General features: G+C 45.7%; 1 protein-coding gene across 2 annotated transcripts in view; it reads left to right on the forward strand.

Annotated features, from left to right (window-relative positions):
* The window catches only part of LOC129173895 (partitioning defective 3 homolog), a 308,256-nt gene that overhangs the window by 102,280 nt on the left and 187,581 nt on the right, over nucleotides 1-18,395 (forward strand). For both annotated transcript variants that reach the window (XM_054765212.1, XM_054765211.1), the window contains exons 5-8: nucleotides 678-815; nucleotides 11,558-11,661; nucleotides 12,920-13,003; nucleotides 17,670-17,795. In XM_054765212.1, coding sequence (XP_054621187.1) covers nucleotides 678-815; nucleotides 11,558-11,661; nucleotides 12,920-13,003; nucleotides 17,670-17,795 — 452 coding nt within the window. The remainder of the gene's footprint in view (nucleotides 1-677; nucleotides 816-11,557; nucleotides 11,662-12,919; nucleotides 13,004-17,669; nucleotides 17,796-18,395) is intronic.

Here is an 18,395-nt window from a genome sequence, read left to right on the forward strand (position 1 = left end):
AAGCATTTTCATTCTAATATATGAACTCAAATACAAATCCAAGGCAGAAGAAGCATTGTCGTTGTGAATGTGGGACTCTGTATCGGCTGCTAGGTGTCTGCACTCCCCACTAAGGTTCCCTAGGGAACACATTCACTGTGACACTGCTCCAGCAGGAGTTGTATTCACGTCTCACATGGCTTTTTTACCCTTTTTGTGTCTACTGTATTGGGCAATACGAGTGTAAAGCCATTTAAAGCCTCAAGAGTGTAAGCTGGAAGTACGCTGTGCAGAAAAAAGCAACAAGGAACTGCTAACGTGTGAGTCTGTTGTCTTATTTGTGTCTAATATGTCTTATTTTCTCTGATTATATCTACTATATTGGGTAATACAAATGTAAAGGTGAGTATAGGGGTGTTATTTCCTGCCTTGAGGGCTCTAATACTGTTAAACAGCATATTTAGAAGATGGTAAACAGGTTTTCTACGCCATCACTACAAACAAACAAACAAAATTCAGTTTGAGTTTGTCTGACGATTAGTCAAGCCAATCCTTTCCCAAACGTTTCCCTGATCGTCAGCAAATGTGTTTCATAAAACATACCCCAATCATATCCTGTATGTCAGCGTTGGCTATCGTTGAATCAGATGTGCCTCATTCCCACTCTTCTTTAAAAAGCTATGGTGTGTTCTTTAAAGGGCAGGGGAATCCAGGCCTACCGTAGTCTTCCTCGCGATGCAAGTGGCAGGACCACTCAGTTCCAACGAGAGATGACGAGATCCTCCCTCAGCGCCAACCACCCAATGGTGGACCGTTGGCTTGATCGCCAAGAACAGGTACGGCGCCGATACCAGGCATTCATGGTGGAACGTTTGACGTCTTTTGGAAAATTGTTGATTAGCACTCACGAGCCCCAGTATCTGATGTGGCATGTGCAGATACTTCTACTGTGTGGACACAAGTGAAGCATGTTCCATATCCAAGTCGCCATCAAAGCATCCCTCTTTTCCTGTTTTTAGAGGACACATCACCGCCACACTTAGCAGCCACCCATGTGTCATATAACGGCAGGCTTGCTCCCCCCGGGATCATACCTTCACAGGAAGCACATGATGTGATGATGCGTGTGACTGCTGAAGAGCTGAAGCTGGACTGAAATGCTGTTGAAATGTTTGAGTGTTGAAGTGGGGGGTTTATGTTAACCTGCAGAGTAAGTGGAAAGTTAGGGCTAATATATGTGAGAGACAGTTCGACCATCGCCCCTAATTAATCTGGGGGTGGCAGCAGTTAGAGGACAGGGACGTCTGTCTGACGTAATATCATTTTCTACACAGGAATTGAACCGGCAACCAAGCACTTGTTCTGTGCTTTTTGTTCAAGTGCTGTGACCATTTATATGCACAAATGCCACAAACGCTCCTATCAATGTTAAAGAATCCTTTCAAAAATTCCTGGATCCATACGGTGATCCGGATCACCCCCGAAATGTAACCGGATTTTCCATATCTCATTTCCCACAGTTCATGAAAATGTCATCCAAATCCATTCAGAACTTTTCAAGTTATTTTGAACACAAACAAACAAACAAACAGATAAACCCTGGCTACAACGTAACCTACAACGTAACCCCCTGGCGGAGGTGTAGGAGGAAGCAGAAGAATAAATAGATGTGCACCATTTTAGATGCACAGCTAGACTAGGTTTGATCCGGCTTTTGGAGGTGCCACTGAAGGCATCTCAGCCACCGATATCCTAGACTGGCTCCTCCGACTTTCCTGCTGCATTCCAACCTCATAGTAACACAGCGGCCGGGACTCCTGGCGGCCAAGCTAACTTCCGACGGAAATCAGATGTTTGCTCAAGGCAGCGGTCGTACTAAAATGTCAGCCCGGACGCCGCTGGGCGCTGTAGTCTTGTCTCCTGGCTTCACACCTCCGTGTTCCGTCTGCACTTTGTGATTGTCTGGTTTCACCGCCGGTCCCGCTTCTGTCAAGGGGAGAAAAGTGTTCCATTTGAAAGTTATGAAAAGTGACAGAAAGCTGAAGGCAGAATAGGAATGACCTCGGGATGGGACCTCATGTAATAACTTAACAGCCTCGCCTTGTCCTCACCACAGCCACCTGCTCTGACCCACGTAGGAGGCTTTCAGCACATCGCTTCCTTCACCTTAGACAATCAAGACATGGGATTGTTCAGGACATGTACCCACGAGACTGCTGATACACCGTCTACCCTAACCGAAATGGCGTAGTTGTGAGCCGGGCTGGAATCTGCTGGAGCATCTCCAGTATGTGTGGACTTTGCACGTAATAAACATCCATCCATCTTCTATGCCGCGTATCCTATGTAATAAACATTTTATACTATTATATGACATTCTACATTTCAGTCCAGCTTCAGCATTCACACGCATTTTCTACGGAAACTGCTTCATCTAATTGTCTTGATTTCCCCCCACATCTGCTGCATCTCCTTAGTGTCTTGGCCATCTTGGAGTCCTCTGCGCGCCGCTGCTTCTTCCAGCGCTAATTCTTGATTAGGGTTCATGCATTCAGCTTCTCCGATTTGCCCCATGGAGTGAGAAATCACTTTTTCAATGAGAATAATTGAACCGGGGGTGCCAGCTCATTACCGGCAAATCACTGGGAGAAAAGAGGCACCTTAGCTCCAGACAATAATGACTTCAGGGAATAAAAGGGGGGTGCCAAATCCGCACAGACAGCAGTGAAAAAAGCAGTGTGAGGTTTTTATTATTGCTGTTATTATTTTGTATAGTGATCAAAAGTGGAATAGGACGTTCAGCCCTTTTTACTTCATATTCCCAACAACTCCACACTCCACAGGGGGTCAAATGGGTCCACTCTGACACAGCGAGGTCCATCAACACAATATGCTGTCCTCACTTCCCAGGAGGAGAGCGATGCTTTTAAGTTGCAGCAGAAACATAACGAGGCCCCGGCCAACGTTAAGTGGCCGCAATGTGAGATGGAACCGCCTCACCAAATAGGCCCGTTTCATTTGCATGGCCTGCACAACAACGCTGGGCACAGCTGGATGCCAACGGGCAGAAATAAGGTGTATTCATCTCACCACTGAGGCGATGGTGTTCCAGAAGGTATCCAAAGAGTGAAGCTCAGATTGAGCTCCACCAATGATTTTGTATCCCAATGCAGACATGCCGCTTGAGAATGTTTCAAGTTGAATATAATAAAATAAGTAAAATAAGTATAGTATAAGTATTGAATAAGTAAAAGTGATGAATCGTCATTTTAAGGTATTGTCTGTGGTTGTTGGAAGTAGCCAGGGACACACACCATTGGATCGTGTCATTCGCAGCTGGACTTCTTGGTGTCGAGCACTTCTGTCCCGCACGCCGCCAGAGTGTCTTTTCTAATGGAGAACCTCTGCTGATTTCCTCAAAAGACCCGACGTGCAACCAGAACCATGCTGGCTCTCTTTGTCACCTCGAACAGAAATAAGAATGTTTTCACATTCTTTGGTCTATGAACGCGTTCCATTCCTACGTCAGCGATGGAAGCCAAGTTGTAGCTCAGACCTACATTATATGTAAATGAAAGTAAAAGCTGCTTACTTAACACTGGAAGGGACGTTGCAAGGGAGGGAGAGACGGGCTTATTGGGAGAAGGAAGTGTCAATGATGAGGCCACTACACTGCTTAGTTACTGTCCATTTCATAGGAGCAGGTCCTAGCGCATGCCAAACATGCATTGTGTAGAGACAAGTCATTTATGGTTAAAAAGAAGACAAACGACGCACAAACTAGTCTTCACGCTTTTAAAGCGTGCCATGAATAAATAAATAAATAAATAAATAAATAAATAAATAAATGAATGAATAAATAAAAAAAATAAATGAATAAATGAATGAATGAATGAATGAATGAATGAATGAATGAATGACACGTATTGCCACGGCAAATTGCGGGAGGAGGAGGACATGCAAGTGTAGACGTTGCTTTATGCTCTTATAAGAGAAACGATTCTCATCTACTCAGAATGAAATGGGGCTCAGGATGGTGTGGATATTTTGGAACCCCCTCTTTTGGGTCAAAACTGTGTCTGTCTGAAACTACCAAATGTGCTCTGATTCACTCTTGGCATGTGATCTGGTAGTATGAAAGTACTACCACAGCGTTTGTAGGACGCACTGCAAGCATCACCTGTTCCTAGCACGGCCCCCCAATGAAGCCACTTTCCCAATTCCAGAGTCACCCACACTTGAACTTCATAAATGGATTTTGAATACTCTCCATTTACTTTTCCCCTCATTTCCTCTGCAATCCAATTCACTTAGCGTACATTTTCTCTGTTCTTTCCATTCTCTCATCTGGAAAAGCTGATCCACGGCAGTTCGGCACTTCACCTCACTAGATTGCCGTGGCTCTGTCAGAGGCTTTTGGGACTTCTCTTCATTACCAGTCCTACCGGGACTCTCATTTCCAAACACATCTCTTCATTTAGCTTCGTCTGAAAACACAGACTTGGCCAAATGACTTTCTGTCCCTCCCTCATCCCAGAGTCTCAGCTTCCAATTAAAGCCCAAATAGAATGACCCCCACCATCACCACCACCTTGATCCCCTTTGCTTCCATTATTCAAACACGACAGCAAACATTGATCTGGGCAATAGACTGTTGAGCCCTGTAATCACAGCTGAAATGTGTACCAGTGGTTTACTGGCTACTCAATAATTCATAGTTCAACATCTCATTTCTCTATTTTCTACGGTTTTCACGCTGGACTGTCCAAACATGGCAGTGAATATGACGAGACTCTTCCATGAATCATTCGGGTATATTTGGGGACGGCATGGCTCAGGTGGTGGTAGAGTCGTAGTCTCCCACCTTGAAGGTTGCAAGTTCGTTCCTCCGTCCTCCCGTGATAGTGTCGAAGTATCCTCGGGCAAGATACCGAACCCCCAGTTGCTCCTGATGCTGCGTCGTCAGAAGGTAAATGTGCTAACAGTGTCAAAGCGCTTTGAGCGCGTTGGAGGTGGAAGACCATTTACACATACGGTGGGACCTTTGTTCAATGTTAACATTTTTGGTGTCTGGAACAGATTAATTGGATTGACATTATTTTCTATGGGAAAATTAGCTTTGGTTAAGGTTGGACCTTCTGGAAAGGATGAATGATGTTAACCAAGGTACACTGTATTCCGTGTTTACTCCTTCAGTGTAACCTTTGCAACAGTGCAGTGAGGCGCTGGGAAGAAAGAAACGTATCCAATCCCAATCCATATCCAGACATTGAACGCTCTGTGAAATGAACATCACCTACGCTCACTGACCTTCACAGGATAAAAGATGGATTCAACATCCTAAGCAGTGGAAATCAGGCCGTCCTCCCACTTAATAAGCTGGAAATGATGATTAATCTGTGACAAGAACCACCGAGCCCCTTTTTAATGCACTGGTAAAGACTCGGGATTCAGCTGGGTCCATCCGCTCCCCAAACCCCCACCATCGGCATCCCAGCATTATCTCTTCTGATCGCCCAATCACACACGTCAGAAAAATATAATATCCCCTTTGAAGTTTTCTTGCATGCGCCAGAAAGTTCTAGATGTGCTTTTATACGCCTGTGAAGTGCTATTTGAATGTAAATTCACTTTCTGACTGTTTGATTCACTTCTGCTTTATTCACGTTCAAAACCAAGGCGTGCTGAGGACAAAAGCCAGCGATAATAACTCAATTATTCAGTCATTCTTCCCCCGGTAGAACCTCTCCTTCGTCCAAGAGCAGCTGCGGTTATTGATGAGGTTTGTGAAAAATCCTGGTCCTCTCAGCCTGTTGTGGGTTCTTCTTGTTGCGCTGGTGATTGATTTAAGCCCTCATCATTAGCTGGCCTAATTCAATTCAAGTGCAGTTGAACAATACAGGAGGCAAAGGCACAGATCATGGTGTCATTGATAGATCAGTCCAGACCTGATGTTTAAAACAGACGCTTGCAGATGACGTATGACAGACCACCAGGGAGAAAGGTAGGATGTCTTTCATAAATGTTCAATACGCACTGTTGTCCATCGCTTAATCCCCCCCACCCCCACCCATCTACAAGCCACGATTCTCTTCCCCAACGTGGACAAATGCAAGCACACATCTCTGATTTAATTAGCTTAACTGCATTAGGAACCTGTCTGTCTGTGTCGTTTGCCTGAAGTAAATCCTCGTCAGGACATTTACGAGCCAGAGACTTCTTCCACATCAAACGCAGGCAGATTTTCATTTTCTTGAGGTTGTGCAGAGGGGAGTAGCTGAAGCAGAAAGCTCATTTTATGTACAGCACACGTCTGCAACCGCACACAAACATGCTTTATTTAAACTCTTGCATGAAGAATGAAGGACATCTTAACTTCAAATCTTTGTGACAATCCAACATTTTGATATGAAGCAAGCAGAAAAATGTGTGATTGTTAGTTGTGGTCACCAGGTAACGCTGACTCAGCTTCCTCAGCTTCCTCAGCTTCCTCAGCTTCCTCAGCTTCCTCAGCTTCCTCAGCTTCTCTATTTGGTCCGCTTCAGAATTAAAACTTGATATGATTGATTTTGTCTCATAGTCGCAGTAGAGGTGACTGGCTCCAAGTCCAACAGCTGTGTCAAAAATAAAAGATTCACAGAAGACTGTCTTTCCTTAACGGGCACCACTGTACACTCCTGTCGTTTCAAAGATGATAATTCAAGTAGACACAAAAGTGCTTAAGCATCCTCATCAATGCCAGCCATTGGCTTCTATTGAGGGACTTGTGGTCTGGCTAAATAGGTTGTGATGTCATCCATAGATCAGTTTCCATCTTTGCTCACGCTTGTGTAAGGTTCTCGTTTCTCCAGCGTAAATGCAAATTAGTGTCTCATAATCTCAGTTCCAGTGACGTATCGGCTGCTTTAATGGTGGCGCGGCACAGGAAGGGTTAAATCGTGGCTCGGTCATCGGCTGCAGCAATCACGTCTTAACCAAATCAAGGAGGCCACTTTGGGGGCCAAATTGCCTGTAATGGCAGTACCCCCCTGGATACACGCTAGCATAACGGACACAGCTTGGGCCATGCAGTGCTAACTAGAGAATACACCTCCCATCTGTTGTTACAACATGACAGTATAGTTTAAAAACATACTTTTTATGCTTTCTTTGTTTCACACATGTTGCATTAAGGAAAATCACATGACAAACCTTGTGCAGTTTTATGGAAATAGAAGAAATAAAAATGTGAAAAATAAGGATGCAATAACATGAAAATGTAATGAAATGGGAATACATTGTTAGTAGCAAATAGGAATAAGTGGAGACATGAAATAAGTACAGTAATTCCTCACCACTTTGAATGTCACGTCTTTACGCTATCATGTTTTTTAAAAGTACAGTCCTCCCTTGTTCATAACGGTTCATCCGCTCCAGAACCATCCATCCATTTTCAGTGTCTTCACTCGGGTCGCTGGACTATGCTGGAGCCTATCCTAGCTGACTTTTGTGCAAGAGGCGGGGTACCCCCTGGACTGGTGGCAGGGCACAGATAGACAACAACCATTCACGTGAAATGTGGGAGGAAGCTGGAGAGAACCACACGCGCACGCGGAGAACATGCAAACGGCACACAGAGATGCCCAACGGAGATTCAAACCCTGGTCTTCCAGGTCTCCCGACTGTGTGGCACAACATGCTAACCACCAGGCCACCGCCCGGCCGGCTCCAGACCCAACTGCAATATAGTATTCAATGTTAAAAAATGGAATATTTTCATAGTTACAGAAATAACTACAACTAACGAGCTAACCAGTTAGCCTTGAATTTATTTCTTCTAAACTTAAGGAGACAAGAACGTACCACTTCCCCATGGAATAAGAGGAGAACCTTTTTTCACTCCATCATGTGGGACATGTCTGGCTGACTTCATGACTTCATGCAGGGTTAAGCTAATGTCATGTAAGCTAATGTCTCATGTTTTGTGTCATTACTGCCATCTAGTGGCCACAATATTGCATATTTTGTGTATGTTTTGACTAATACCATGCACATGACAATAGAACTCTCTTGAATCTAATAATAGACCGCAGTCATGATGTTTTCATTCATTCATTCATTATTCATGAGTAAATCATGGCGTTTTGTGGTTGAATTCTTAGCTTAAAAAGATGCTGATTTAAACAAAGAATACATATTTTGCCTAAATGAAGCATTTTCAAGCATAAGAATGGCTAAATGAATAAAAATACAAATATAAGGCATTGAAAGACGCTGTGATGACATGTAGTGTCGTACACGAGTCACTAGGTGGCAGTAGTGTTACTGGAATGTTGGCTGAGACACACAAGCACCAGACGTGATCGGTGGAACAACAAGCTTGTATTGCAGCTTTGAATGATCTCACAACAGGCACAATAACACGTGCAACCCACGCCAAGCTAAAACACAACTCTGAACCCCCGATGGCGCTTCCTGTCAGTCACCCCAATTGGCTCCCCTCGAAAGGGAACACATTTAAAGCAACACAGACGAGCACAAGTCTGGGTAATAGGAGGTGACTATGGGGGTGTTATTTCATGTCTAGAGGTCTCTAGTAATGTTAAAACGTGTATTTCCAAGGTTGTAAACAGGTTTTCTACACTCTAACTACCAAATATTTCATTTATAAATAAGGAATTCACTCATCACGGTCCAATGTGGAACCGTTGAACCACAAACAAAAATGTTACTGTCGGTGCAGATTTAAACATAGCAAGATGGTTTCTCTCCTTATCTCTGCTTTGTGGTGTTAAAGGATCCTAATGGGACCATTAAGAGTCATTACCATAGCTTGTCTGTGTGAACCCGTGCCAGCGGTGCTGTGAAGTCCAGTTTGAGTCGTTGATGTTCTGCAGAGTTGAGTGTCATTGCACACCTAATGCGGCTGCAATTGTTTGGGTTCCGTGACGTCTCTCACGTCACACAGAGAAGGTTATCTTTTCAACTTGTCCTATCAGGATGGCGCTGTAGGCGTGTCTCAGTAAACGTTTCACCAAGTCAGTGCTTTGGGTAAACGGCTGACTTCCTGTAGTTTACATGCCGTGAAAGCTGCCATTGTTTCTTCCCAGACATTTCAATGTCCTGCTCCCTGGCCTCCATTGTTCTGGGGGGGGTTCAACACACGAGGCTGTCACTTACGCGCATGTGGACCTCAGCCCTTCAGAGGAGGGGTGGCAAGAAACTCACCATGCGCTGTGACCTTTCACCCTCTGCTTGTTAAGATGTTGATGCCAAAGATGGGCTCAGGAGGGAGTCCCTTCCTCCTCCTCCTCCTCCTCTTCCTCCTCTTCCTCCTCCCCTCCTCCATCCCCTAACAGTGACATGTTGTACTTGGCCATGGCTAATAGCACAACACACACACACACACACACACACACACACACACACACACACACACACACACACACACGTACACACACTTACAGTGGGTTTCCTTTGTAGAGCTAGCTGATGGGGGGTGACAGCTCCTCAACACACACTCTTTCCCTACCCCCCTCCAGCAGTGGACTTTATTATACATGCTCCATCCAGACCAGACAGCTGCTACCCCCCCCCCCCCCCCCCCCCCTCCCCCCGCTCTCGGCTTTCTAACCTGCCAGCCCATTTGAAGATAACAAGACTTTGCACTTTGCGGCTTTCTCTCTTTCTCACCCTGAGATGCTGCATCCCTTCCCAATGTCACAGACCTGCCAGATTCTTATGAGGGCCCGGTACTGAGCTCTGATCCCTCCCTGCTCTATTGGATGAAGGAGGTTGCTGGGGAGGATAGGATGAGGCTTTATGGGGGGAGCAAGGGAGAAGGGCAAAAGAGTGAGTGCCACTGGAAGCAGAAAAAGCCTTGTTGTTTCCCCGCACTCCACCGGTTACCATGGGATCAACAGGGTGCTAAAAGCACTCAAGGGAAGGCAGAAATGGAGGCTCCGCAAAGGAGGTGCTGAGAATAACAGCGAGACAAAGAAAGGCAGGCGGGGGTGAGGGAGAGTTGAAGGAGAAAGAGAGGTGAACGCACAAAGCGCCCGGTTGGCAGTAGATGGCAGGTGATGGCTTCACCTTCAGCCTCTGGTCCTGTAAAAGGATGCATCCTGTTTTTGTGTACATGATATATGCAGCTTCTTTTGTCTTATGCTGTTTCCATCCGTCCATTTTCTATGCCACTTCTCCTCGTTAGGGTTGTGGGGGTATGCTGGAGCCTATCCCAGCTGACTTTGAACGAGAGGCGGCGTACACCCTGGACTGGTGGCCAGCCAATGGCAGGGCACATATAGACAACCAACCATTCACTCTCACATTCACACTCCCGAGTTACGATAAAATGAATGAACCAATTAAATATGTAGAATATTTCAAGTGAATTAAGATAAGAAGGTGTATGCTGTTTAAGTGCAGGAGGAGGGGGCAGGTGGCTTCAGGTTAAATGTCTGAAGGGGAAGCACTGGAGTACACAGTACTATGTTAGACAAAGTACGTAGTATCAAAGTATCAAAGCGGTTGTTGGTGTGGACCACCGCTCAGACCTTCCTCAGTTAGAATGAGTTCACATCGTTTCCTGCATGTGCAACTATGATTATGCTCGATGAATGTAGTTTTTCATGAGTGCTTTACATGATTTCCTGTGAGGACAAATTGCATACGATTTGGTTTTTGTTTGACCTTTTGGAAGGAATGAATAACAAAACCAAGGTACTATTGTATGTCAATAAATTGCAATTTCTCCAGTTCATCATCGCAAAAAAGTCGTTTTGAGTTATATGCCCCTACGTAGCTATTGATGGACTCCCACAGGAAGCCAAGGCCTTTGTCCCCTATGAAAACAGCCACCCCCCTCAGGGGTCTTTCTAAAAAGCTTTGTGAATAATGGCCCCACAAGGGCCACATAGAATTAAAGGCAAGTCTGGCTGGTCGACTGAGTCATTGTAATAGTGGATGCTCAGAAGGGAATCAGACAGGTAGGGTGAGGGTCTCTCCCAGCTCTCATAAATAAACAGGGGGGAGGGTTTGTCTCCAAAGATATCCTTGCCTCTGAAAAGGGTTAAACCATTTCCATAAAGAACTCAGAAAGCCACAAGACCCTTTTTTTTTTTTTTAGATGTGTTTGGCATTTGAGTAAAAAAAGGAGAAGAGGAGGGTGGAGGGAGATGAAAGGTGAAATAGCAGACGCAAAGCGAAGGCTTTCTTCGTGAGACCGTACGCTTTGTGAATGCTGACACGCTCAAACACATCCACTGCTTTCTTTGACTCACTCCACCTTAAACAAAATGGAGCGTTCAGTGCGCTTGTCACTTGTTGATGAACCTGCCCTACTTTGCCGTGACCGCACGTGATCAGCTGCAATTGTTCTGGCTTATTAAACGTCTCCCCCTCCGCAAGAGGTTGTTACGTGCGTGTCCCGCCACATCATCGAGCTAAAAGCAGGGGAGATAAAAGCACTGCCAAGCAGCCATCATGGCACAGTGACAAAGTATGGAAGCGGTTTCTTTTCTTTTTCTTTTTTTTACTACCATGACATTTATTATATGATGTACTCCTTTCTATTATACACGCTTTCTTCTGGTTTTAGGAAGAGGAAGAGGAGAGACGAAAACGTGAACAAAGAATTGAGCGGATAGAGCCGGTGGGAAGAGCTGACTCCTCGTTGGACCATTCACCAGTGTTAAGTCTCGAGTGAGTAACCACCGAATGTAGCGTCCGTGCAGCTTCCCTCACACCGGAACACATTTACAGCAACAAGTCTTATTTATGTTTTATATGTCTTATTTTTTCTACAGTGTTGGCTAATAGGAGTGTAAAGGTGACTGTAGGGGTGTTATTTCATGTCTAGAGGGCTCTAATATGTTAAAAAACGTAGTTAGAAGGTTGTCAACAGGTTTTCTATGCAAAATATACCATAAATGAAGAAGCAATCTTACTTGGCAGAAACTCACTGATCACGGTTGGATGTTTCACATGCTTAAACGGTCATGCGGCTAATGTGCTCACGTTCTGGTCTCGCGACATCTCCCTCATCATGGAGAATGAGTGGTGAGGTGTCACGAGGGCCGTGCAGCAAACTGTCATACCAAATGTGACCAGTAGATGTAGCTATATCTTCAGTAATCAAACGAAGACACACCTGTGCTGCTGGAAGAGTGTGTCGGACTACAGTGCACCTTGCTGGGCCGCGCCAGGTGGCTCCAGCTGCATGTTTGTGTCAATGATATGTAAATGATATGTAAATGATATGTAAATGATATGTTAATGATATGTTCATACTCTGCCGCTGCTTTTTTCGATTGATGAAAGTCCTGCTGATGCTGCTCCTGCTGAAAAGTTGAACATGTTTATACTTTCTGAGATTGCATCGCAAGCCAACGTGTGCACAATGCCGTGCACGAGCACAACATTTTACACGCACAAACTCCACTCGTCACTTGGCTGGACGGTGACTCGTGGTCATGGTCCCGTCACGCAGGTTCCGTTGAGCATGAAAGGACTAGAGGCGACGTCGCCTCCCGTGTGTGGCACAGGCATGATGGCACTGAGGACCATCTGACCAAGACAGGATAAAGAGTACCTGAGCTCGCTTGTGTTCATTTGTCATCATGTCTTTAAATCAACCTCCTCCTTCTCCTGCTCCTCCTCCTCCTCCTCCTCCCCCCTCTGCCGATTCTCACATTTTTCAATGAATCTGTTTCCTTTTAGCACAACACTCTGATGTTAATCGCTTCATTGGAATCTCCATTTGGGTCCCTGGTTGACCCTGAGGTCCACCAGCGTTACTTCTGTAACGGACGACACAATGCAGCTTCTCCCTCCCTCACATGAATGTTGGCTGTCATTTTTATACTTTGCTTTGCTACGGCCATGTCATTCATTCATTCATTCATGCACGTCTTCCTCCCCGTATTCCCTCTTCTCTTCACCATCCATCATCATCCTGCAGAGCGATGCTCAAGCCCGTGGAGGTGTCCAACAAAGGAGGGCCCCTGGGGATCCACGTCGTGCCTTTCAGTTCGCAGGATGTCAGGTAAAAATGTTGTCATCATACCGAACTCATCTACTGTAGGTTTCACTTCATGTCCACCAACTGCCGTATTCCACAACTTGGGAACACCCCCCCAAGTTGGTTGGGGGCCTGGTTTGTGCACTGTTGTGGGGGCGTGATATCGCAATTATGATATCATACAGACAAATCTGATAATATTAAATATAGCTCAGATATCCATCCGTCCGTCCATCCGTCTGTCCCCGGCCACCTCTTCTAGTTCCACCAGGAGGACACCGAGGTGTTCCCAGGCCAACTGTGACATATAACCCCCCCAGCGTGTCCTAGGTCTGCCCGGGGTCCCTCTCCCGACTGGGCATGCCCGGTACACCTCACCAGGGAGGCGTCTAGATGCCCGAGCCACCTCAACTGGCTGCTCTCCATGTGAAGAAGCAGCGGCTCTACTCTAAGCCCCTCCGGATGACCGAGCTCCTGAGTGAGGGAGGAGCTCGGATAACCGATCATTTAATCCACCGAGGCAAGATTACCCTAGCAAATCTAGCAAATCAAGCGCTCCTTTTTTCTCTTGCCTTTGTCGTAACTTCCCCAGAGCTCCCCTGTAAACAAACATTCACTTTCCGATGACGACATAAAGTCCTGCTTGAGCCCAACACTGCATGCTCCTTTCAACATTGGTGACCCCGACGTGCCACCACGTTTCTGTTTTACTCACAATAATATCTGCTCAGCCTTGAAGGTGATGCAGCTTTTTTCTACACCAATGCACTGCCGAGGGCACAGGAGGAGCAGCATATCCAAGTTCATGGTTATTCCAGCAAAAACGTAAAGGACACCGGACGTATCCAAATGTAATCAGACTAAAAGCTCGCCCATAACGCCGCTCGCCAAGACACGGCACCAAGGTGAATGTGACGACTCAGCTCGGCGGGGAAATGAGTTGGAAAGCCCGAGCAAGGAGATGAAGTGGGATGACATTTGGGGTGGAGAGGCGTGGCTGTCATGAAGATTGCTGCGTGTCGTTTCTGTGGGGCCACTAATCCCATTGCTGCTCATCAGCAGGTGTCGAGAAGCTAAATTTAACTTTGACCTCGTGTCATCGGCGCCCTCGGCAGCTGTGACACCTTGAAACATCCTGTGTCAGAGGAGAGAATGATGATTCATGTTACATATATACTGAATATACAGTAGATTTGTGTTATATATTCACATTATAGGAAGCTGATCATGTGGATTGATCTCATGCTTCCAAACAGTTATCATGTTGTTAAAGCCATAAAGTTGTACTTTCTCTTTCAGTCCCAAGTAGTTGGGGCAAACACATTTCTGTCCCCCAGTGGGGTTTGACAGAAAATAACAGAGAACCACTGCACTAAACCATTACCATTACATTACCAAAATACTACTACTACAGCTAATTTAATGAAATTACATTAAATTCCTGTAACACAAAAATGAACACAGAAGGCACAATAAGACCTTCGCTTAACTTACACTTGGTACTCAATGTTGGCCCAAATAATAACAAAGACAACAACAACAATAACGACAGCAATGCTAATAATAATAATAATAATAATGATGATGATAATGATAATAATAAGGATAATCATGATAATAAAAACAATACCAATCATAAGCTGTGAGCATTTGCAGGGCTCCACGTAAGCCAACCTCTAAGTTCTTCCCTAATAGCTTTCAGAACCATGTATCAGCATTAGGCATGATAACTTTTGGTCAGTGGGGTGATGCTAATGGCCTTGCACGGCCCTTTTCCGGTTTGTTATGCGTGAGCCATATCAATAGAGCAATATCATTTGTGTCTGGACCGCAGTCACAGGGGTCAGACCACTCGGCAAGCGAGGAAATGCAAGCACTCCAGCCTCCATGTGCTGCACTGCGGCGACATGGAGTCAAAAGCCACAGCAACAGGCTAGGTGGCTTGCATCCACGCAGCGCGTGCGTGAAGCGTGAATGAAGATGTTCTCAAGAGCGCATACATACCTGAGTATGCTGCACACACAAACACAAGCAGATGCATTCTCTGCCTAATGAACCGCTCATTCCATGGCCACTTTGAGTTGTAAACAAACTGCCGACATAATTGGCGTGCGTAAATAGATCCTGATTGGATTATTATTTGATTAAAGGCAGAAGATGGGACCAGGTGGCCTACTCGAGATCATTTCTCGGCACCGCTGCCCAGCCGCAAGATGGAGTGAAGCCGTAGCTGTGTGCTGTTTTTCATGGAAAAATGACTTCATTTCCCTCAGTCTGCAGATAATTTCCTAATTGCAAAGTCCCCGTGCTTCCGCATCTGATAAATTCACCAACTAGCAGGCTGCGTTGAATCTCATTTGGATTGAACCACCCTGGTTTTCACAGTTAAGTGGGCACAGTGGATATCAAAACCATCACAGCAACGCTTTGTTGGCAAATCATCTTTGAAAGAGTGCACCGCACAGTAAGAACTCGGATCAAGCATGCAAGTCTCTTGTCTTTGGGTCATTTGCATGTATGCAACACTTTGTTTTCAAGCTGCCAACGCTTCTCCAGATGAGGAGCAATCATGTGTTCTTGCGAGGCGCAGGCAATTACTCTTACGTTCAACACAGATGACCCGACAGCGCAGGCTCCAGCCGAGAGGACGATCAAAGGGCCTTCATTTTGCCATAATGTAACTGTTTACCCCCACCGGGCGGCCGAGATGAGTGTGCCGCGCGAGCGTGGACGTCCACATGATGGAGTCAATTAGGGCAATGTTCCAGGAGTGGTCGCTTTGTTTGCCCCAAATGCTGAACCTGCCCCCGACATTTGCATGAAACGGGGTCACTCGTTAGACAAGTGCTTGTTCATGAGACAGTGAAATCATGTCTTCAGCACAGAAATGGAGAAATTGGGGTGCCCTCGGGAATTGAAAGTCAACGCTTTGCTGCGATGCTGTCACCCAGCCCAAAAAAATAAAAATTATATATTATATACATACAGGTATATATAAGTATTTACCAAGGAAAAGAACAGCCATCACCATGGAAATGAAAATGATCATTAAAAACTCCCGAGGAAGGAGAAACACCCACCGATATTGGCTGCACTTGTGGTCTGACTGCGACCAACGTTAAGGATAAAGGTCATATCCTTGAGCATGTTCAAGGATCCGCTCCTATGAGAGCGACAGTGAAAACTAAGCAACATTATTCTGCTGGATGCCATTTTGCGTGACCGTTTTTAAATGCTCACCGGTACTTTTAAAATGTCCCCAAAAGCCTTGAAAATGTTTGCTATTCTGCAAAAATCAGATAAGATAGACTGTTGAGTTTGTTGTTGATCGGATCTCTTTGCATGAGCTCACTGATGTTTTATGCGGGGGGGGGTGATATGCAGAAGTGAAGGATGTCTTTCTAAAGGGATTGCTGAGATGGCGCCGGCGTGGTGCTCAGGCGTTTGCTACACCATCAGCAGCTCATCTTAAGCTCCAGTGATGGCAAATACACAATTCCCTCAGAAGCCATGAGATGATCTCTTTGAGGCGTCGGTTTGCCTCACGCATTCCGCCAGGCCTGCAGACAGTGTGGGTGTGCAAAGGGAGGGGCCGAGGATTAACATTTAGTCAGCAACACGGTGCTTTTCCAGGTCACAGTAAAAGACATCTTTCCACATCGGGAGAGTAAACTTGTAGCGAAGTGGAATTAGAGTCTCGTGGGGGTGCAGTTGGTTTGGTAGAACACTTTGTTTCTGTTAACTTCACCCTTAAGAATGAAAAGTACCTCGGTTTGACACAACATCAGCGTTGTTTTTGTCAACGATGATGAAATGATTTCCTTGACGATCATTTTTTTCATGACGAAAACCAGCTGAACGCGGCTACAACGCGGCTACAACGCGGCTACAGCGTGGCTACAACACGGCTACAACGTGGCTACAACGTGGCTACAACGTGGCTACAACGTGGCTACAACGTGGCTACAGCGTGACTACAGCGTGGCACATGAATGTGACTTTTTGTTGAGCAGGCGAGACTGGATGCAAATGTTAGAGGGTGGTCTATCACAGTGGTCCCCAACCTTTCTTTCACCCACGGACCGGCTTGCGTTCCCAAAGTACTTGTGGAGGAACGTTATAGCGCTCTGACTTGTCTTAATTATTAAGTATTGTGGAAAACTAAAGACATTAAAATCAAATGAAAAGCACAAAATGAATACAGACCCACCAGTATGAGTCTGGAGTTTGTTTTTCAGCGACAAGATGATTACATTGCTGTTGATGTGTGTGCTAGCATGATTTAACTTCAGGTTGCTAATTAGCGCTCAGTAATGTCATCCAAACGTACCTTCATGCATTCCCACACAGCACCAGCATTTGGGAGCAGGAGTGGGAGCAGGAGCGGTGTAAAGGTGACTATAGGGGTGTTATTTCATGTCTAGAGGGCTCTAATCATGTAAAAAACACATTTAGAAGAGCATAAACAGGTTTTCTGTGGAGAAAGATTCCATCTACAAATAAGGAATGTGACTTTGTGGGAATTCACTGATCACAGACGGGTCTGGAATAAACGAGGATGACGGCACATGCGTATGCTATCATGTACAGTATCGTGTATCGTGTGTCGTGTATCGTGCTGCATGCTTGTGTCCACGTGCTGTATCAACGTGATGTCATATGTCTGACCTGCGCTTCCGTTCCTTTGCAGGACTCAGGGCTTGCTAGTCAAGCGTCTGGAGCGTGGGGGCAAGGCTGAGCAGGAGCATCTCTTCCAGGAGAATGATTGTATTGTCAGGATAAATCAGGGAGATATACGCAACCTTCGCTTCGAGCAGTAAGCCCTTTTATTTTGAAAAGATGCTACCTTCCTCCCATTCCTGTTGACTGGTGTAGCAGCTCTTCTTACTTGTGCTTCTTTGAGGGTATGTTTAGGAGTTTGGGCAAAGTTTTATGGATGGATGACCAAAATAATCCTCTTTGACACACGACAACACACCAACACAACAACACAACAACACAACAACACAACACGCTTGCCTTCCTGGCTCTTACACAAAACCACGTCACCCTTTGTGGGGCATTTCAAGTGGCGTACGAAGGTAATGTGCTACTTTTCCATGGATGTAACAGCAATGGTGCGATGAGACAAAGCATCCTACTGATTGTGGGCTTACATGTCGGGACACTGCCCGGGAATCGAACCCGTGCGGCTCCTTGCACCACAGCACTACCGGCAATAAGATGAACTTCTTCTTGTCGGTTGCTTTGCAGTGTTGGCATTGCTAGGACCATGCATTCCATCGGACAATGCTGGCATGTAAATACCCACAACGCATCATAAGTTGATGGCGTGCCCGCCTCAGCCGTGGCATGTCGGCTGGGCTCTCCATGCAGTGTGAAAGGTCAAGACTGATGCCAAGGCACCACAATACTA

The sequence above is a fragment of the Dunckerocampus dactyliophorus genome, chromosome 21 (genome assembly GCF_027744805.1).
Source record: "Dunckerocampus dactyliophorus isolate RoL2022-P2 chromosome 21, RoL_Ddac_1.1, whole genome shotgun sequence".
Classification (NCBI taxonomy): Eukaryota; Metazoa; Chordata; class Actinopteri; order Syngnathiformes; family Syngnathidae; genus Dunckerocampus; species Dunckerocampus dactyliophorus.